Source organism: Nerophis ophidion, linkage group LG08, assembly GCF_033978795.1.
Source record: "Nerophis ophidion isolate RoL-2023_Sa linkage group LG08, RoL_Noph_v1.0, whole genome shotgun sequence".
In the NCBI taxonomy this organism is placed as follows: domain Eukaryota; kingdom Metazoa; phylum Chordata; class Actinopteri; order Syngnathiformes; family Syngnathidae; genus Nerophis; species Nerophis ophidion.
In genome coordinates this window covers 46,631,631-46,654,555 of record NC_084618.1, presented here as the reverse complement: position 1 = coordinate 46,654,555, position 22,925 = coordinate 46,631,631, and the positions used below count along the sequence as shown (strand labels likewise).

The following is a 22,925-nucleotide window of genomic DNA, read 5'->3' as shown; positions in this document are numbered from 1 at the left end:
GAGGAGCAAGATGAGGTGGCTCGGGCATCTGGTCAGGATGTGCCACCCGAACGCCTCCCTAGGGAGGTGTTTAGTGCACGTTCAACCGGTAGGAGGCCACGGGGAAGACCTAGGACACGTTGGGAAGACTATGTCTCCCGGCTGGCCTGGGAACGCCTCGGGATCCCCCGGGAAGAGCTAGACGAAGTGGCTGGGGAGAGGGAAGTCTGGGCTTCCCTGCTTAGGCTGCTGCCCCCGCGACCCGACCTCGGATAAGCGGACGATGATGGATGGATGGATGGATGGATGAAGTCCTTTTTTTTGTTTGTTTTTTGCTTGTCATAATAAACAATCTGCAATAAACAAAGTGTCATTGGTGTACTGAATAATGAACATTCATTAAACAACACTTTCAAATGGTAAATTATATTTTGTTTTCTTCAATTAAAAATAATTGGACACACAACAGACTCCTGGGAGAAGAAAGAGTGCCGCGTGCCTGGCGACCCTTTTCGTTGAGAATGTGAAGATATCTACCTATTCGGAATCATGACAACAGGACATCTGCTGATTGGAGTAAGCGTTGCTCTGGTTTGTCGACAAATTGGAAGTTGTTGGCAGTCTTCGAAGTTCCCCAAAGCTTCCACAAATGATTGGAGGATGGGGGAAGAACTGTGGACACTCTCGTGATTTGGATCACATCGGACTGTCTGCCCCGCACGATTTTGAGGATCAGTCATAGACCATTTAGAGTGAAAAGCTAATTTTAGTTTCACTCGCATACAAAACATTTGCGCACTAGCTCAAAATATTCTAACTTGGACTGTTTCCCTGGCTTCGAAACTCTCCCAAAGGACAGTGCGGCGAAGACACAACAAACTCCCTACTTGTCTCTCAAGGACACACACATGTTGTTGACTTTGGACTTATCGGCTGCACAACATTAAGGCCGCGGAACAGAGACACACTGCAGGCTAACACACACACATGCATCCTCAAAAAAATATACGCCACAAACACATACCCCACCCCCAATCCAACGCCCTTGACGCAAATCCCGTAGGGGTGATGGATTGTTGGGCAGCCCCTGAAGAGCTGCAGCCTTCCACCATGGCCCCCCACTCCCTCCCCTCTTTTGCTAGATATCTCAAGATGTACGTTGTAATATGTATATGTGCTTTGCTACAAGGGGGCTTGTAGTTTTTTTACTCATCGTTCCCCAGCGTTTACCTTTTCCCCATCTTTTACGGGGCGCCTTGTGGCGACCCATCAGCGTTCCTGTTTTGTAACGCTGTGTTTGTTTGTCTAATCTTGAACGGGTTTGTGCTGAAAACAAAGTTTCGTTGTACTTGTGCAATGACAATAAAGACCTACCTACTTACCTACCTACCTAATTGCTTTGGCAAACAACAACCAGTGACCCAGATTGCGTTTTTTTTTTTTAAACTGAAATACTGTAGCTTATATTTTATAAAAGTTCATTAAAGTGTAATTTGTAAATAATGTTTACCAACATATAAAGTTGAATGTTTTTATTTTAGGAATAAAATGTTTTTTATCCACAAATTCAAAAATGATTTGAAGAAAAAGTGTCTGCAGAGTTGTTTAGTAACAGTTACTGTATATCAGAGGAGTTGAATCTTTGCAAGACACATAAATAAAAAGTCAGATTAAAAATATTTAGATATAAACACTTATTTTTCTGATTAGACTCTTGGGAGTGTTTATTCTGCCATTTGTGACCAATACAATAATTCAGTCACAAATACATTTTGTAAGTGCCTGCAAGTCCGCGTTTAGTGTGGATTACTGGTGAGCTTCCGCAGATAGCGAAACTAAAGTTTTTCACTAAAGCCGCTGCTCCTTCTCAATGTTTCAACTTCTATGCTAGTGCTAGGCATATTTCTTTATTGGGTTCTTCTGGGTTGTACTTCCAGCTGTGTAAGGGGAAGACGCACACTGCTGATTAGCAATTATATACGTCGTGATGAGCCTCACTTTGGCGATGGTGAAATGGGAGGTTGTGCATACAAACACACAAAAACGTACACAAACACACACATTCACAGACACATTTAGGATGATGATCGATAAAAGCTGTTAAACCAAGCATTGTTGCTTCCCTACCGTTTACTAGTGCGGTACCTTCTAACAGACATTTCCGGCATGTTTGATGGAGGTAAAAGTGCTAACAGCTGATCAACATGATCGAACTCAAATGAATCGCGATCATCGATCACGATCACGATCATATATTTGCCCATCCCTCTACGAACATATAACATATGCTGTCGTGTAGTCATCATTTTGTGTGAATAAAATGCTAGAACTTTCAAAAAAGACTCTTGTAAATAAATCATGTTTTGTTTTTCTCACCAGTGAAGACGCAGAGCATGTAAAAAGGCCGACAGCCCTTCCATGATGAGCAGGATGGCAACTGTGAGGGTGGCGAAAGCGGAAAAGATAATTGACAGGCCAAAGAACCCACCGCCACTCCGGGAAGACAAACCAATGCGCATCACCATGGCCCACAGCACCTCTGACAGCTCTGAACACACAAAGACAATAAAATAAAAACTGTCAGTCATAGTCTGAAAAATTGTTGAACAAAATGTTTCAACAAATTGTTGAAATGGCTTTTTTTTGGTAAAGCATATTATATAAAATATTTTATATAGAGAGAGTTTGTTGTCGAAAAATTCAACATTATACATCTTTGCGATGAACCACAAACTGTGAGAAGACTCACAAACAGAATTTTCTCCGAGAAGTAATTATTTGAGCACCTGCTGATTTTGTATGTTGACACTTTTACAGAGGCATAAACAGTCCAGTATTTTTGTGCTGTTTTTTTCAAGAGACAGAAAAAGCTTAATATTTACTTCCATTTTATTTGATTTAGTGAAAAAAGCATTTGTTCCTTGACCATATAATTCTGACGCAAGATAAGAGTCAATCACCCTTACTCTGAGGCTTCATGGAAGATCTCACCTCGTGGGGTAGAGATAACTTTTAGAAAAGCAAGGGATCAACCCTGATTATACAAGAGCAACTCAAGTGAGTTGGGACAACAGTCACCAAAAAAAACATTAGTTAGACACTTTGCTGCAAGAGATGGACTGGCTGCAGGGCCTGCAAGGACCCAAGGCTCAAGAAAGCACATGTACAGACCTGTCTGAACATTGCAAGTGAACACTTGAATAATTCAACGGCTTAAATGGCTTCAACTCCACTGTGCATTTTTGGCGACAGTGAAATGCTGCATATGACCTCCAGAACACCATCCCCACGGTTAAACTTGGAGGTGGAAACTGCTTTCGGGCTGTTTCCCTGCTAAGTGTACAGGAAGTCTTCAAAGCATTGAGAGACCAATAAGCAGGGACATGGAATGTAGAATGTTGGATGAGAAACCTATGGCCTCATCCAGAAATTAGAAGATTGACTGTCAATGGGCTTTCTAGCATGACAATTATCCCAAACCTACGGGCAAGGGAACAAATCGGGTCGCAGAATCCAGTTTGAGAAACCCTGTTATAAAATGTAGTGCGTGTGTGCGCTTCTACTCACGTGCATGAGCCAGACTGAGGGCCCATAGACGCAGATAAGAGGCTGTGTTAGAGATACAGCCCAAACAGTACTCTATGGTGTGGATGGCCTGATGGACAGCCACGTCACCAAAGTCAAACTGTAGAAAGAAAAGACAAGAACATTACTGTTTTCCAAATTTTAAATTTTAAATGTGCATTCACAAGGGTACCTTTAAATCAGGGTTCTCAAGCATGCGGCCCGCGAGATGTTATTTTGCGGCCCGCACTTTTAAATGACAAATTAATGTATGTGCGGCCCGCGAGTTTAATATGAACGGAAGTCGACAGCGTTATACTTCCCAACGTTCCCAATTTTCACGGGAGTCCTCTTAATACCAGGCTATCCATTCTCTGGTAATCCCTGCCGATTTTTACCCAATCAACAATACTCAAGGGGTGCCGCAATGGCACTGTTCTTAACGCCCTCTGATTAAAGTACAGACAGTGTGCAAGCCTATTTGATTGTTACATTTGGCTGAGCACTACACATGTGTGATGTTGCAAGACATATTTGGTCAACAGCTACACAAGTCACACTGAGGGTGGCCGTAAAAAAAAATGTAACACTGTTACAAATATGTGCCAGATTGTGAACCCACACCAAACAAGAATGACAAACACATTTCAGCAGAACATCCGCACCGTAATACAACATAAACTCAACAGAACTAATACCCAGAATCCCATGCAGCCCTGACTTTTCCGGGCTACAATACACACACCCAGGCTACCACCAACCCCCTACGCCCCCACCCTCCCTACTTGCGTCAGTTGAGGTTGAGTGTATTGTAGCCCGGGAGAGTTTGGGCTGCAAGGTGTTCAGGGTATTTGTTCTCTTGTGTTTAAGTTGTGTTAGGGTGCGGATGTTCTCCCAAAATGTGTTTGTCATTCTTGTTTGGTGTGGGTTCAAAGTGTAGCGCATATTTGTAACAGTGTTAAAGTTGTTTATACGGCCACCCTCAGTGTGACCTGTATGACTGTTGAGTAAGTACGTCTTGCAGCCACTAACGTTGTCCTGCACAAGGCTCGCACAACATGATTTAGAGTTGTTACTTTAGTTGTGTTATGTGCGCAATGACGAGTTGTAGAGCACAAGTTCTCTTATAGATGGTACGCTATGAGAAGGTATGCCTAGGGTTAAGTGAAATTTATCAAAAACATTCTAAAAAATAGTAGTGAGTCATAAATACTTAATACATATATTTATTGGATAACACTTCAACAAAATATGAATGTAAGTTCACAAACTGTGAAAAGAAATGCAACACTGCAATATTCAGTGTTGACAGCTAGATTTTTTGTGGACATGTTCAATCAATATTGATGTTAAAGAATAATTTTTTTGTGAAGAAATGTTTAGAATTAAGTTCATGAATCCAGATGGATCTCTATTATAATCCCCTAAGAGGGCTCTTTAAGTTGATAATTACTTCTATGTGTAGAAATCTTTATTTATAATTGAATTACTTGTTTATTTTTCAACAAGTTTTTTAGTTATTTTTATATCTTTTTTTCCAAATAGTTCAAGAAAGACCACTACAAATGACCAATATTTTGCAGTGTTATACAATTTAATAAATCAGAAACTGATGACATAGTGCTGTATTTTACTTCTTTATCTCTTTTTTTCCAACCAAAATGCTTTGCTCTGATTAGGGGTACTTTAATTAAAAAATGTTCACATGGGGTACATCACTGAAAAAAGGTTGAGAACCACTGTTGTAGAGGACATTAAAGGCAGTGCAGTCACTGCAGCCCTTAATAATGTCGGCCGGGTGAAAATTGGGACAAATTCGGGAAAATGGTTTCACCGGTAGACTGTTGGGAGGTGCACTGAAATTCAGGAGTCTTCCGGAAAAATTGTGAAGGTTGGCTTTCCTGCCCTAGCAATGCTAGGGCGGGAAAGCCATTCATAGAAGGTGAATTCATTAAAAAGTGCATGTTAGATTTTTTAAGAAATCTTTTCTTCGGGCCCAGCCTCACCCAGTTTCTGCATCCAGTGGCCCAAAGGTAAATTAAGTTTGAGACCCGTGCTTTAAAATGTCAAATGGTATGGGCTGTGTGGTTTTGCCACAGTAGTTTCACAGGACAATGCCCACTTGATTTATTGTATCTTTAAACATATTATCTGAAGTAAGAGTTCCATCTGACAACATGAAGATACAATACAATGTTTGCTCAATATAAATGTGGAAGTGCAATTAATTAATCCATCTGTGAGAAATATTGGACACATTAGTATTGTCTCTTTGAGTATTTTAAGATCCAATAGATGCAAAGGAAAGTCATGGATTGAGCTTCCAAACATTCAAATTTGAGTTCTTAGGCTTTGTTGTGTACATCGATTAATTACATCAAATTATCCCCATTTCAACAAACAAACAACAAACACTAGATCCTTTCTCTATAATGCTCTAAACCACATTGTTCATTACACCCTCACTGCCTTGTAAATGTTGTCTTCTGACTGCCAGGCCTAATCAAAGAGATATCCTAGTCCTTGTAAATTGAGTTGATATGTTCAGCATTGCAAACAACAAACATGTTTCCAAACTGAGGAGAGCTGTTTGAAATAAAGAATAGTGTTTGTTTATGTATGTTACTGTATGCCTCCAGTTTCTAGAACATCCTGTTTCAATGTTTTACAGTTTGTCTGTGGGCAGTGGCTGTGCAACTTCATATTCCTCTTTATCCCAACCCAGTACTATACACTGGCTAATACATGTCCATCCATCCATTTTCTACCGCTTATTCCCTTTCGGGGTCGCGGTGGGCGCTGGCGCCTATCTCAGCTACAATCGGGCGGAAGGCGGGGTACACCCTGGACAAGTCGCCACCTCATCGCAGGGCCAACACAGATAGACAGACAACATTCACACTCACATTCACACACTAGGGCCAATTTAGTGTTGCCAATCAACCTATCCCCAGGTGCATGTCTTTGGAAGTGGGAGGAAGCCGGAGTACCCGGAGGGAACCCATGCATTCACGGGGAGAACATGCAAACTCCACACAGAAAGATCCCGAGCCTGGATTTGAACCCAGGACTGCAGGACCTTCGTATTGTGAGGCAGACGCACTAACCCCTCTGCCACCGTGAAGCCCGCTAATACATGTACATGTAATATTTAAAAAAAAAGATTAGATTGAAATAAAAAAACAAATGTTTGTGTATTACCATTTATGATAGAAATACATTTATCTTTTTCTAGTATGTTTGTTCTGCAGGATCACAGACTTGTTTGTGTACTATCTCTTCATTTACTCCATCCTGGAACAAGACTAGCCTTTCCTGTATGCACTGGGCTGGGATATGGCTCTATAATTCTGTTGTTGCATTTGGCTTGTTGCTGGCAGGGTTTCCTTTTCCATGCTCCTCCTTTGTTCTTGGACCGAGGGAATTTAGTTCATGGAAGCAGTCACTCATTGTTCCCATTAAAGGGTCTCCAACGCAAGTGGCTAGAGAAAACAAAACCAGCTAGTTTGATGTATTGGCATCGATTATATTGTCATAGCAGTATTGTATTGCATTGCATCATACATTATTAAAGTGAGCAAAACAAATTAATCAATATTTTAGTTAAAAGCAAAATAAAGTAATAATAATATTATTATTACTGGGGGATTAGATTGATTTAGTGCCTTTCAAGATATATAAAGTACCTTACAGCATAAACCCATTGTTATTTACACACACTTTTTTTGGTAGGCGACATCTGTTGCAACAACTGCCCTGCGGTGGACTGACAGAAACCTTGCTGTCAATTTGCGCCAACGGCTTTGCATCTACAATCACTACACACCAGTGACGTGCAGTAACCTTTACACTGGAGACCTCATGTATTAGGCGAGCAAATGCACAAAAACCTGGCGTACGCTCTTTTTCACATCAAAGTTGAGATGTAGCAAGAGTGAACTGGATAGCAAAAAAAATCTGCACAATTTATGGTAAAATACCGGCAGCTGTGGTTGCCAGGAATTCACCATAAAAAATAGTCATGATGTATGGGACATTACGGTATGTTGATGTTGAATCTGTTGATTTTACAGTTGATAACAAATTTTGCTTATGGTAAATTACTGTGAAAAGAACTGATATATTGTTAACCCGTGTACAAAAAAAAAACTACAGAATTTGCAGTAAAATGCAAGCAGGTGCAGGGCTCGAATTTAACCATGGCAACCGCGGAACATGCCGTGACCGCCCTTGTCATTTGCCGTAATGCCCTAAAGAATTGAACAGTATCTGCGGCAAGAACATGCCATGACCGCCGTGGACTTTTTACTTGTTAATATACTAGGGATGTAACAAGAACCGGTATAATGATAATTTGCGCTAAAATTCCAGACGCTTAGTGATACCGTCTAATTTTTTAACTACCGAAAAACCGTCATTTATTAATGCATTTTAGGCAATAGGAAGTCAGGCACAAGATAAACATGGTGGACTAACTACACACACTTTGCTCTGCAGATTTCCCGTCGGAGTAAACGGAGCCAAGCGCTTGGTTTAATGTAATTTTCCCCTCGTTTCCTGGCGTGCTTTTAGAAGCGCATTGCTGTTAGATGGGGACTGGTGAGATCAATATAGGAGACAGACTAACTTGTCCCCACACTAAAAGTACACAGCGAAGGAGAAAAACTATTCAATGTTGCTTTTACTTTCTCAAAAAAGCGTCCTTCAGCCGTTGTGACTGAGAGTTAATGAGGTGAGGAAACATGCAGCAGGCGATGCGTGGTGAACGTTGTCACAACTTGTTTACAAAGTGTTTAGTTTGTTGACGGGGATGTTCACTCGTCCTTTATTTAACTACAAACGGTATAAGTGTCCAAATAAAATCATTACTAGCTCAAATGTTTTGTCATCCCAATTGAACTGAACGCAGGCTGTGAAGATTGTGTACTCGATGTGAGAGGTCACTGCAGGGTTTTTTTTGTTGGCCAAACTGTTGTACTGAACCACAAGGAGGCGAAGAACAAAGTTTGTGACTTCATCTTCATCAGCCAAACTGCTTTCAGTTTTATATGGATATCAAAAAGTAAACACCATGTTTTTTTTTACATTACTTGTGTTTTTTTCAATTCACAAAGGTATTCAAAAACCATTCATGTGACACAGCATTTTATCAATGTTCTATTGTGTATAGTTAATTTCTATATGACATATTTCTGCTCAAACTCTTATTGGATCTGTCCCAATTTGGCATCTACATTATAAACATAACTTAAAAAAGTACCTCCCTCTATCAAAATGTAAACATAGAGATAAAGGCATCATGTAATGACAAAAAGCTGACAACAAGTTGATAAGATTAAAGAATAAAAAAAACTAATATTTGTCTTTAGGTATATGGATAACATTTATCTATAGTCTTTTTATTAGACATTACAAATGACATGATAGTATTATGTTCACACCCCAAAACTGCTTTACCTAACAATCAGTAATCATGATGTCAATATTGGCAGAAATAATCTTAAGTATTACTTTGGCCATAACTGGCAGCCCTAGATCTCATACAAACCCTGTTTTCATATGAGTTGGGAAATTGTGTTAGATGTAAATATAAACGGAATACAATGATTTGCAAATAATTTTCGACCCATACTCAGTTGAATATGCTACAAAGACAACATATTTGATGTTAAAACGGATAAACTTTTTTTTTTCTTCAAATAATCATTACCTTTAGAATTTGATGCGAGCAACACGTGACAAAGAAGTTGGGAAAGGTGGCAATAACTACTAATTTTAGTTGAGGAATGCTAATCAAACACTTATTTGGAACATCCCAAAGGTGTGCAGGCTAATTGGGAAAAGGTGGGTCCCATGATTGGGTATAAAATCAGCTTCCATGTAATGCTAAGTAATTCACCAACAAGGATGGGGCGAGGGTCACCAATTTGTAAGCAAATTGTTGAACAGTTTTAGAACAACATTTCTCAACGAGCTATTGCAAGGAATTTAGGGATTTTACCATCTACAGTCCGCAAAATCATCAAAAGGTCAGAGAATCTGGAGAAATCACTGCACGTAAGCGATGATATTACGGACCTTTGATCCCTCAGCCGGTACTGCATCAAAAATCGACATCAACGTGTAAAGAATATCACCACATGGCCCCAGGAAACACTTAATAAAACCACTGTCAGTAACTGAAGTTGGTCGCTACATCTGTAAGTGCAAGTTAAAACTCTACTAAGCAAAGCGAAAGCCATTTATCAACAACACCAAGGAACGCCGCCGGTTTCGATGCAAAGTGGAAAAGTGTTCTGTGGTCTGACGAGTACACATTTCAAATTATATTTGGAAACTGTGGACGTGGTGTCCTCCGGAACAAAGAGGAAAATAACCATCCGGATTGTTATAGGCGCAAAGTTCAAAACCCAGCATCTGTGATGGTATGGGGGTGTATTAGTGCCCAAGGCATGGGTAACTTACACATCTGTGAAGGCACTATTAATGCTGAATGGTCCATACAGGTTTTGGAGCAATATATGTTGTCATCCAAGTAACGTTATCATGGACGCCCCTGCTTATTTCAGCAAAACAATGCCAAGCTACGTGTTACAACAGCGTGGCTCCGTAGTAAAAGAGTTCGGGTACTTTCCTGGCCCGCCTGCAGTCCAGACATGTTTCCCAGCGAAAATGTGTGGCACATTATGAAGCGTAAAATACAACAGCGGAGACCCCGGACTGTTGAACAACTTAAGCTGTACATCAAGCAAGAATGGTAAAGAATTCCGCTTTCAAAGCTTCAACAATTAGTTTCCTGAGTTCCCAAACGTTTATTGAGTGTTAAAAGAAAATGTGATGTAACACAGTGGTGAACATGCCCTTTCCCAACTACTTTGGCACGTGTTGCAGCCATGAAATTCTAAGTCAATTTTTATTTGCAAAAAAAAAATAAAGTTTATGAGTTTGAACATCAAATATCTTGTCTTTGTAGTGCATTCAATTGAATATGGGTTGAAAAGGATTTGCAAATCATTGTATTCCGTTTATATTTAGATCCAACACAATTTCCCAACTCATATGGAAACGGGGTTTGTACATGAAAACAATTTTTATCTATATGGACAAAAAGTGCAGTCACGTCTTAGGCCATCATGTGCCATCTTTCAAATATATATATATATATATATATGTATGTATATGTATATATATATATATATATATATATAGGTACTTTGACACTATTTCTACATTCACCCATTCATACACACATTCACACAGTGATGGCAAAAGCTGCCATGCAAGGCCTTAATCATGACCCATCAGGTGCAAGGTTAAAGTGTCTTGCTCAAGGACACCACAGACATTACCAGGATGGTGGGGACTGAGGATTGAACCAGGAACCCTCCACTTACTGGCATGGCCGCTCTACCAACCGAGTCACAACGTTTAAAATAAATGGATTAATATTGGGAGTAGACCTGTACAATTAATTGAACTTTAATCACAATCAACATTTTGTCTGCCAAAATGAAATTAAGGTGATCGTCTGCAATATTAACATAAAAAAACAAAAAACAAACTGTTTTTTACTTTAACAGCCTGTGGTGGCATATAGCAACAACCCCGTGAAGCCGCGACCCTTCTTGCAAGAAGCCATTGTACTTGTCTATGGGTACAGAGTTCCAGGACCATGTCGACCACCTCGATAGCTGGCATTAACAGACTTTTGCCGAGCTAATGCAGCCGGCTGCCTTGTTTTACTACTGCGACTTCTGTGAAGTCAAGCTGGGCATGCATCAACACCACCACCGCAAGTACAAACCTCGTTTCCATATGAGTTGGAAAATTGTGTTAGATGTAAATATAAACGGAATACAATGATTTACAAACCCTTTTCAACCCATATTCACTTCAATGCACTACAAAGACAATATATTTGATGTTCAAACGCTATCCTTCCATCCATTTTCTACTGCTTATTCCCTTTAGGGTCACGGGGGGTGCTGGTGCCTATCTCAACTACAATCGAGCGGAAGGCGGGGTACACCCTGGAAAAGTCGCCACCTCATCGCGGGGCCAACACAGATAGACAGACAACATTCACACTCACATTCACACACTAGGGCCAATTTAGTGTTGCCAATCAACCTATCCCCAGGTGCATGTCTTTGGAAGTGGGAGGAAGCCAGAGTACCCTGAGGGAACCCACGCAGTCACGGGGAGAACATGCAAACTCCACACAGAAAGATCCTGAGCCTGGGATTGAACCCAGGACTACTTAGGACCTTCATATTGTGAGGCAGACGCATTAACCCCTCTTCCACCGTGAAGCCATGTTCAAACTCCTAACATTTTTTTTTTTTTGTAAATAATAATTAACTTAGAATTTCATGGCTGCAACACGTGCCAAAGTAGTTGGGAAAGGGCATGTTCACCACTGTGTTGCATCACCTTTTCTTTAAACAACACTCGCTGTTGTAACACGTGCTGAATGTGGCTTGGCATTGTCTTGCTGAAATAAGCAGGGGCGTTCATGAAAAAGACGGCGCTTAGGTGGCAGCATGTGTTGTTCCAAAACCTGCATGTACCTTTCAGCATTAATGGTGCCTTCACAGATGTGTAAGTTACCCATGCCTTGGGTACTAATGCACCCCCATACCATCACAGATGCTGGCTTTTGAACTTTGCGCCGATAACAGTCTGGATGGTTCGTTTCCCCTTTGGTCCGGATGACACAATTTCGAATATTTCCAAAAATAATTTGAAATGTGCACTTGTCAGACAACAGAACACTTTTCCACTTTGCATCAGTCCATCTTAGATGATCTCTGGCCCGGAAAAGGTGGCGGCGTTTCTGGATGTTGTTGATAAATGGCTTTGCATAGTAGAGCTTTAACTTGCACTTACAGATGTAGGGACGAACTGTATTTAGTGACAGTGGTTTTCTGAAGTGTTCCTGAGCCCATGTGGTGATATCCTTTAGAAACTGATGTCGGTTTTTGATACAGTGTCGTCTGAGGGATCGAAGGTTACGGTCATTCAGTGTTGGTTTCCGGCCATGCCGCTTACGTGGAGTGATTTCTCCAGATTCTCTGAACCTTTTGATGATATTATAGACCGTAGATGTTGAAATCCCTAAATTTCTTGCAATTGCACTTTAAGAAACGTTGTTCTTAAACTTTTTGACTATTTGCTCACGCAGTTGTGGACAAAGGGGTGTACCTCGCCTCATCCTTTCTTGTAAAAGACTGAGCATTTTTTGGGAAGCTTACAAGCTCCATCCCTGTGATTTCTATTCTCATCGTTTATCGCAGACCGAAAAGAATTAAGACATAGGGAATCGGGAGCTTTTGGCCATCAAATTTGCACTAGAGGAAAGGATACACTGGCTTGAAGGAGCTGAAAAGCAATGTTTTGTCTGGACTGATCATAAAAATCTTTCTTATATTCAAATGTGTAATGTCATGAGGGCGGTTCTCCTGCCTTTTTTTTCCTCCTGTGTCTGTAAGTTCCTTCCCCGGTCATCAGTTGCAGGTGTGCTGCCAGTCATCCAAGCCCACCTGCGTTTAATCAACCACCTGACTAAAACCCTGGATTTCCACCCAACCAGTGCCAGTTCGTCCGTTGCCTGTGGTACAATCCATCCTAATCTTACTTATTCTGACCTTTGCCCTGAACCCTTTTTGATTCCTGTTTTTTGTATTTCCTCAGGTGAAGGACAGACCTCTGACCCGGTTTTCCTGGAGCTGATTTTTTGTTACTACTGAGTTATTTTCTCCAGTGATTTTTTTGTTATTAAATAGAGATTTTTTACTGATCTGCACTTGGATTTTTTTTTTGAGACCATAACAAATATGGGTTGAAAAAGATTTGCAAATCATTGTATTCTGTTTGTATTTACATCTAACACAGTTTCCCAACTCATATGGAAACGGGGTTTGTAGATTGCAGACCTGTGCAAAACTGATATATTTTACTGAACATGATGACTAATTGTGATTTTCAACTTTGATGGACATAATTGTGATTATCATTGTGGCTATAATCGTGCAGCCCTGTATCGGAGAATCCAGTGTTAAACTGTGCTTTTTTTTTTCTTTTTTCCACAAAACAGCTCTTTGTGAAGAGCAGTAGGTCTTTAGCTCCCGAGAAATATATACAGTAGTTGTCTGAGTCCGGTTTTCATACATAATTCTTACATTTGAGATAACACTTTTCTGGCTGACATTTCCAAGAAAAAACAACCATGTTCATTATAAAAGGAGTACTCATTTTTTAACAGCTACATAGGTCTTAAAAGTTGTAAATGTAGAAATGAGTCCGTATATAATCGGTTACGGGAGAGCGTAAGCAATAAAGGTCGGGGAGGGGGAAAGAAAGGTAGCCACATCACATTTGTGGTTGTTATTTTTTTAACCACATTTACTACTAGGCTATTACTACTACTAAAAAAAGTTCTCACACCACTGCAAACAACTCATGCAAGTTTATAAATATAAACTTCTCGCCATGTACTTGCAATGTGGACCAAAGAGGGGGGTGTGGTGGGGGGAATCCCTTTTATCCAATTGTCCGCTAAACCTTAATGAGGCTTTCTCTAAACCATGGATCACTCCTTTACAAAGTTTTATGTCAAAATAATACTACCACACAACAAACTAAATAAGGGGAATGAAAACAGAAGTACACAGACATTTATCAGCCACTTCACTGTGACATTGCCTGCGTCCCTACGTGTGTGTGTGTGTGTGTGTGTGTGTGTGTGTGTGTGTGTGTGTGTGTGTGTGTGTGTGTGTGTGTGCGTGCGTGCGTGTGTGTCTTGGGTGGGTGGCAGGAGACAGGGTTCCCTGGTCGCCACTCAATAACAAGGTACATATACAAACCCCGTTTCCATATGAGTTGGGAAATTGTGTTAGATGTACAGAAAATATAAACGGAATAGAATGATTTGCAAATCCTTTTCAACCCATATTCAATTGAATGCACTACAAAGACAAGATATTTGGTGTTCAAACTCATAAACTTTATTTGTTTTGCAAATAATAATTAACTTACAATTTCATGGCTGCAACACGTGCCAAAATAGTTGGGAAAGGGCATGTTCACCACTGTGTTACATCACATTTTCTTTTAACAACACTCGATACACGTTTGGGAACTGAGGAAACTAATTGTTGAAGCTTTGAAAGTGTAATTCTTTCCCATTCTTGTTTTATGTAGAGCTTTAGTCGTTCAACAGTCCGCGGTCTCCGCTGTCGTATTTTACGCTTCATAATGTGCCATAAATTTCCGATGGGAGACAGGTCTGGACTGCAGGCGGGCCAGGAAAATAGAAAATACCTGCATTCTTTTACTACGAAGCCACGCTGTTGTAACACGTGGCTTGGTATTGTTTTGCTTAAATAAGCAGGGATGTCCGTGATAATGTTCCTTGGATGGCAGCATATGTTGCTCCAAAATCTGTATGTACCTTTCAGCATGAATGGTGCCTTCACAGATGTGTAAGTTACCCATGCCTTGGGCACTAATGCACCCCCATACTATCACAGATGCTGGCTTTTGAACTTTGCGCCTATAACAATCCGGACGGTTATTTTTCTCTTTGTTCCGGAGGACACCACGTCCACAGTTTCCAAATATAATTTGAAATGTGGACTCGTCAGACCACAGAACCCTTTACCACTTTGCATCAGTCCATCTTAGATGAGCTCGGGCGCAGCGAAGCCTGCGGCATTCCTTGGTGTTGTTGATAAATGGCTTTTGCTTTGCATAGTAGAGTTTTAACTTGCACTTAGAGATGTAGCGATCAACTTTAGTTACTGACAGTGGTTTTATGAAGTGTTCCTGAGCCCATGTGGTGATATCCTTTACACACTGATGTCGGTTTTTGATGCAGTACCGCCTGAGGGATCAAAGGTCCGTAATATCATCGCTTACATGCAGTGATTTCTCCTGATTCTCTGAACCTTTTGATGATTTTACGGACCGTAGATGGTAAAATCCCTAAATTCCTTGCAATAGCTCGTTGAGAAATGTTGTTCAAAAACTGTTCGATAATTTGTTTACAAATTGGTGACCCTCGCCACATCCTTGTTCGGGAATTACTTAGCATTTCATGGAAGCTGCTTTTATACCTAATCATGGCACCCACCTGTTCCCAATTAGCCTGCACACCAGTGGGATGTTCCAAATAAGTGTTTGATGAGCATTCCTCAACTTTATCAATATTTATTGCCATATTTCCCAACTTCTTTGTCACGTGTTGCTGGCATCAAATTCCAAAGTTAATGATTATTTGCAAAAAAAATAAATGTTTATCAGTTTTAACTTCAAATATGTTGTCTTTGTAGCATATTCAATTGAATATGGGTTGAAGATTATTTGCAAATCATTGTATTCCGTTAATAGTGACATCTAACACAATTTACCAACTCATATGGAAACGGGGTTTGTAGAAAAACAGCTCACTCACATTAACATGGTTGATTTAGAGTACGGAACATACATACATGCTCTTGGACTTGGACAGTGAGATTATTTTGAGCAAACCCACTTCAGCATGGGAGAACATGCAAACTCAATATTCAAGTGACTGTACAGTCCCAACCCACAACAACATGGCTTTGAAGCCAACATGCGAATGACATGCTATTCAGTGCTGTTCTCTTTAAAAATAAGTGTAGTATATAATAAAAATTTACTTATAATGAAAATGATAATATGACAGTTTAGTATTAAAGCAGAATTTCAAACATTTGACCATATTCCAAAAAAAAAGAAATAAAAAAAAAACACATGGAACAAAAACACAAGATTTAAAATACTGCTGGGATAGCACACTGAGACACTTACCGGCTCTTCCTCTGCTTGCTTGAAAGTAATCAGAGGTCAGAGGTTAGTGTATGCTTTCAGAAACTAAAGGGTGCTAATAAATACAGCAAAGCTACTTGTGCATAATTTTAATATTCATAATAAATTACTAAACTCTAATGTGTGTAGAGAAAACTGGGCCTGTTATGCCCATCTTGTTGTACCATTTTAAAGTTTTAAATTAGGGGAAAGCTGGCTTCATCTAACGCAAGATGCTTAAGACAAAAAACAATATTTAAACATCAGCCAACTGTAATAAACAAAAGGTAATGTAAGCATTTGTTTTCACATTAATTGTAAAACTGTAGAAATGCATTACATTTTTATTTCGGAAAAAAGTGGGCACCCTTTACTATAAACTTGATGTGCTCAAAACATGCACTTAAGAAACGGGTTAAAAATGTTTACTTAGAAATAATATGAAATGGGCGCGCCAGTTAAATATCACTGGTTCCACGCAACATAAGGTAATTTCTTAATCCCCTGCTTGCCCTGATAATCATGTCTACATGGAATAATACTGCTTTGAAAAAATTGCAATCTATGTAGTCTTGTTAAAATACAGTTATGCAATATGTTATCGCAACATAAACACTCAGATGTACCATGTAGCAGACCCGGGGCTACACCAAACCTCTGAGTCAACTGGGTGGTATTTTCAGAAATTCCATTCACTGGTTCTCATGAACACCACCTCAGTGTTTATGTTTCTGAAATGGAAAATCCAACTCTTATCTGCTTTAGTCCATTACAGGCCTCCCTTTCTATTTGAAAGCCCTCATTGCCCCCACATCTCCTTCTACTCTACAGGCAAAAACAAAGCTCTGATACAGAATAAGTCTTTAATTTCAAACAGGTCCTTTTTAAATATGTCTTACATTGGCCATACTTCAATAAAATAGAAAATACAATCATAATAAAATAAATACAAAAATAAATGATTATATATGTTACTGTAAAATTAGAATCACATTAAACTACAGCTAAATATTTGTATGCAGATTTGACAACTGATTAACTCCAACGACCGTATTCTCTTAATTTTAGTGCTTTAAATCCTTTCATGTAAATACAAAGATTTCAAAAAACATAATGAGCGAACCAAATGTAATTTTTTAATACTATCAGCTTATACAGTGCGTACAAAAAGTATTTACAGCGCTTTACTGTTTCCACATTTTGTCATGTTGCAGCCTTATTCCAAAATGTATTCAATTATTTTTTTCCTCATAACTCTACACCCAATACCCCATACTGACAATGTGATTTATTTATTTTTTTAGATTTTTTTTGAAAATTAAAATAATAATAATAATAAGAAACCATATGTATACAAGTCATGCCATGAAACACAAAGGTGATCTCAAGGGCACCCTGTTTCAAGTAATCATCCTTGAGATATTCCTACATCTTAATTGGAGTCCACCTGGGGTGAATTCAGTTAATTGAACATGATTTGGAAAGGCACACACCTGTCTATCTATAAGGTCCCACACTTGACAGTGCATGGTAGAGCACAAACGTAGAATGAAGTCAAAAGAATTGTCTGTAGACCATCTAGACAGGATTTTCTTAAAATCTGGGGAAGGGTACAACTAAATATCTTCTACTTTGAAGGTTCCAATGGGCGCAGTGTCCTCTCTCATCCGTAAATGGAAGAAGTTTGGAACCACAAGGACTCTTCTTAGAGCTGCCCGGCTGTCTAAACTAAGCAATTGGGAGAGAAGGGCCCTTGTCAGCGATGTGATCAACTCTGTCAGAGCTACAGCATTTTCTCTGGAGCGAGGAGAACCTTCCAGAGGGACAACCAGCTCTGTATGGTAGAGTGGCTAGATGGAAGCCATTTCTTAGTAAAATGTTTGCCAAAATGCACCTGAAGGACTTTCAGACTATGAGAAACGAAATTCTCTGGTCGAAAGGGAAAAAGATTGGATTGAAGTCTTTGGTGTGGTTGCATCAGCTCTGCTCTTTTAATGTCTTTAATGTCCTTTGTGTTCTTTACTGTTTCCCTCTTACACACATGTAAGAGGGATGTGTGCTATGGCTATGAGTTGTTTTTCCCTTGGCCTAAGTCTGGACCCCCTCTCCAGGGGCCCAGGCTTAAACCAATTTTATTCCACCCCCCCTTGTTTACCTGTATCTCACGTTTTTTGTAAGGGGCGCCGGAAGTTGCCAGACCCGTCAGCGATCTTGTTTTGTCTCCCTGTAATGTTTTTCTGATCTTGAATGGGATTGTGCTGAAAATTGTAATTACCCCACAGGTATTAAAAAAGTATTTCTGGTTCAGATTCTGAATGCCAACCATCATGTTTACTGGAAGTAACCAGGCAGCGCTCATCACCATCCCAATACCATCCCAACAGTGATACATAATGGTGGCTGCGGGGACGGTTTTTCAAGCGGGAGTAACTGTGAGACTTGTCAGAATAGAAGGAAATATGAATGGAGCAATGTATAGAGACATCCAGGATTAAAATCTGCTCCAGAGTGCTCTTGAACTTAAACTGGGGCGACGGTTTATCTTTCAGCAAGACACAGACCATAAGCACACAGCAAAGATATCACAGGAATGACTTTAGGACAACTCTGTAAATGTCCTTGAGTGGTCCAGCCAGAGCCCAGACCTGAATCTGATTGAACATCTCTGGAGAGATCTGTAAGTGGCTGCACACCGACGCTTCCCATCCAACCTGATGTCGCTTAAGAGGTGCTGCAAAGAGGTATGAGCAAAACTGCCCAAAGATAGGTGTGCCAAGCTTGTGGCATCGTATTCAAAAATACTTGAGGCTGTAATTGCTGCCAAAAGTGCATCAACAAAGTATTGAGCCAAGGCTTCGGATACTTGTGCACATGTGTTTTCTTACTTTTTTATCTAATACATTTGCAAAAAAAAAAAAAAAAATCACATTGTCATAATGGAGTATTGTGTTCAGAATTTTGAGAACAAAAAATAATTTATTTAATTTCCGAATAGGGCTGTAATATAACAAAACATGAAAAGAGTGAAACGCTGTAAACACTTTCCGGATGCACTGCACATATTTTTTATAATAAAAATTGTAATAATCTACTGTATTTATTTCTTACACTGTAGAAAAAGTTCCACTAATTTTATGTAACTATTTTATGTAAAAGTAATACAGCCACACTAAAGTACTTTGTTATATATTTTTATATGAATATGTACACATTTCGAATTTTTCAATAGTATTACAACTTTATTCTTGTAAAAGTAAAAATATCTACTCTTTTTTTTTTTTAGTATAACAGCTTTATTAGTATAACAGTAAGACTTTCCCGTATGTTAAGGCCTTAAAATGTTTTAAAACCAGATGGAACATATTATTATTTTGAAGTAGACGGAGTCTCAGAAAACAATAGACTTAGAATGGAATACAATAGGATAGAATAATTTCAGACAGTCACACAGGCTATCATGGTTTCCCGGGACTGACCTCCTCTCCTTCCTCTGAGTGCTGGGAGAGCTGGTCGTGGTCCATGATACCAGCCTCATCCTCCGTGGGCCCGTTGCCCACTCGCACCCCTCCAAATTTCTGCGTACCCTGTTGGGTGAGTCCGGTGCATGATGAGGACACGCCTGTTCGCTCTAAAGATTGCTCTAGATTCTCTGCAGTGGTTTCTTCCCTCTTCTGTGACTAGATACAAAATTCACAAGAGCTGTGTCTAGCTTAAATCAAGCCTTTGGTTGCACGCTGCATTGAAATTGTTCAGGTATAAATGGCACCCAGAGCAGCTATTAACGGTTTACACATGTTGTATTTGCGACACTGACTTTTACTTAAAGCTGGGGTACCTAAGTTATATTCTTTAACTGAAAAAAATCATATTAGTATTATACAGTATATCGTAACAGTAATAATTTCTGAAAGCAAATATATGTCTGCGGGCTGTCTTTGTCTTATAATTAAGTATTTTAGTAAATTAAACCCCGGAAGACAAAACATTTGTCTTTGTGGCGGTCAATTGTGCAGGATGTTAAACACTTCCAGAGAGGAGGAGACCGGGAGGGACTATGAGCCAAGTGCGCAGAGTGGGGGGTGGGATTAACAGTTTGAATTCTGCCTGGTGACCCAAAATTCAAGTACCCCAGTTTTATGTAAAGGTGGAATTTGAATAAAAAAAGAATTTGGCTGACCAACATTTATCTCGGATTTATAATTTTGTTAATATTGACAATTAGTTTTTTGAACATCATAAAATCTCACTGGTTGCATTGTACCTCTTCTTTTGTTGTCTAAGCTTACTTTAAATAGAGATTAAAGTTTATGGCCATTTCATATCACTATTCTTGTGATATTTATAACACTAAACACATATTTTTGCTTGAATGGGTGGGAAAAAACCGAATGCATACACACAAATTAAATTACAACAATTCATATAAAATATTTGAGATTTAAAGAACAAAACACTTACAATCAGGTGAATTAGTGAATTGAATAATATTTATACAGCGCTTTTTCTCTAGCGACTCAAAGCGCTTTACATAGTGAAACCCAATATTTAAGTGGGTGGGTAAAGTGTCTTGCCCAAGGACACAACGGTAGTGACAAGGATAGCAGAAGCGGGGATCAAACCTGGAACCCTCAAGTTGCTGGCACGGCCACTCTACCAACCGAGCTATACCGCCCCAATCAGGTATATTTAATCATGAATTTTTTTGACTGAGTCTGATTTAACAAAATTAACTATTTTGACTAAATACACATGAGGCTTAATGCATCCAGTAAATTTTATGGGAAGAGCAAAAATTGCTGTTTTGGTTCCTTCACATTCTTTTGTCTTTTGACGTACAAATAATAGAGATAATAATTCAACAGTGTTCCCAAGGCAGGCTTTAAGCATGTTTCATCGCAACACGAAAAAAACACATTAAAATGTACAGTGAAAGACAGAATAGGAGCAAACAGTTTATATAACAAAAGATAATATTTGAAGGGTGCAATAGGTTTTGGGGCAGGATCAAATTTACATACCAAGTGCACTTTCCACAAGTGCTGACGCCGAAGTACCATAGTTTTCACAACCAGCATACAGGGCACACAAGCAAGGGCAATGAGCACCAACAATACTTGGATCCCCATCTATAGATTCAAAGACAGCAAGGTTAACAAGGTACTGACCACTTGTAGTCCCCACTCGTTAGCTGATGAGACCTAAACAACCCTACTTCCCAATGAATAACTCCACTGCACTGCAGCTGTGCCAAAACACTAAGATATAATAGCAGAAAAACATGTGTTTTTTGAAGTCTGACACCAAAAAGATGTGTGTTAATCTGCACAAGCTGGCATGGAATTTTTAGGATAGTGTGCATAGTACATACATACATTAAAATACAGTTTTCTTCCAGACCATTCTCTACCCTGGGGAATAAAGCCAAAAACAGTATTCTTCTTAATACTTTTGTGGAGCAAATGAGTATGAATCATCGATAAAAGTGTTTACTGATAGCTTGCAGTAATCAATTACAAAACAAATCTATTCAGCAAGAAGCCTGACTTCTAAATTTTGGGCCAAAAATAGTTCTACTATTGTATTTTTATGCGTGGGCAGGGTGAGGATGAAGGCGAGAGCACCTGTCCAGCGTAGAGGGGCTTGGTGGTGGGATCGCTGTAGTTGAAGAGGCACATGTTGATAAAGTGGATTAGGAGGCTAGGAGCATCCTTTGAGGTAAATGCATCGTAAGCCGTCCACTTGTAGAGGACCAGCAGGACGAGGTAACCAAACAGGCTGGCCATGAAGACTACTTCTGGGATGAAGCCCAGGAAGATGTTCAGAGGTTTCTTGAAGTACCTGAGGTGGTTATTTAGTGAAAAAAAAATAGGGTAAGGGTTGTGTGTATATGTATATATATATATATGTAGGTGTGGGAAAAATTACAAGACTACTTCGTCTCTACAGAACTGTTTCATGAGGGGTTCCCTCAATCATCAGGAGATTTATATATATGTATATATATATATGTATATATTTATATATATATATATACATATATATATATACATATATATATATATATATATATATATATATATATATATATATATATATATTTATAGTAATCAAATATAGATCATATGATTGGAAACCCCATGGGGCTATTTAACTAAATGGTAATGGGCCTATAGGTGGTTAAAATGTCAAAGCAAGAATCTGCCAATGTATTTAAACGTGTCCAAGTTCTTATATACAGCAGACGCACAAATTTGAAATGAACTCAGGGGCCAGTCTGGTGTCATTCCCTGGCCTAATTTGGCGCATGGGCTGCCAGTTGATTAGCCATGCTGTACAACAAGGCAAATAAGACTTGCCAATAACATAACATTATGCAATTGGTGTGACAAAAACGTATCAAAACTGTTTTGTTGCCTTTGTACTAATACATTTGACAAATCAAAGTGATACATATTCTATGTGCTCATGTTCACATTGGCTTTGTTGGTGAGCTCGAGTCTATTCCAGCTGACTTTGTGCGAGAGGTGGGAAAAATGCACAAGGAGAACATC

General features: G+C 39.4%; 1 protein-coding gene across 4 annotated transcripts in view; it reads right to left on the bottom strand.

Moving 5' to 3' along the window:
* Nucleotides 1-22,925, bottom strand: part of LOC133557839 (V-type proton ATPase 116 kDa subunit a 1-like) — an 85,204-nt gene that overhangs the window by 9,176 nt on the left and 53,103 nt on the right. The window contains exons 16-21 of one of the 4 annotated variants that reach the window (XM_061908680.1): nt 21,996-22,212; nt 21,393-21,500; nt 19,851-20,051; nt 16,378-16,395; nt 3,547-3,664; nt 2,356-2,527 (exon numbers count right to left, since the gene is read on the bottom strand). In XM_061908680.1, coding sequence (XP_061764664.1) covers nt 2,356-2,527; nt 3,547-3,664; nt 16,378-16,395; nt 19,851-20,051; nt 21,393-21,500; nt 21,996-22,212 — 834 coding nt within the window. The remainder of the gene's footprint in view (nt 1-2,355; nt 2,528-3,546; nt 3,665-16,377; nt 16,396-19,850; nt 20,052-21,392; nt 21,501-21,995; nt 22,213-22,925) is intronic. The other 3 variants (XM_061908682.1, XM_061908681.1, XM_061908683.1) reach the window with 3 other exon arrangements.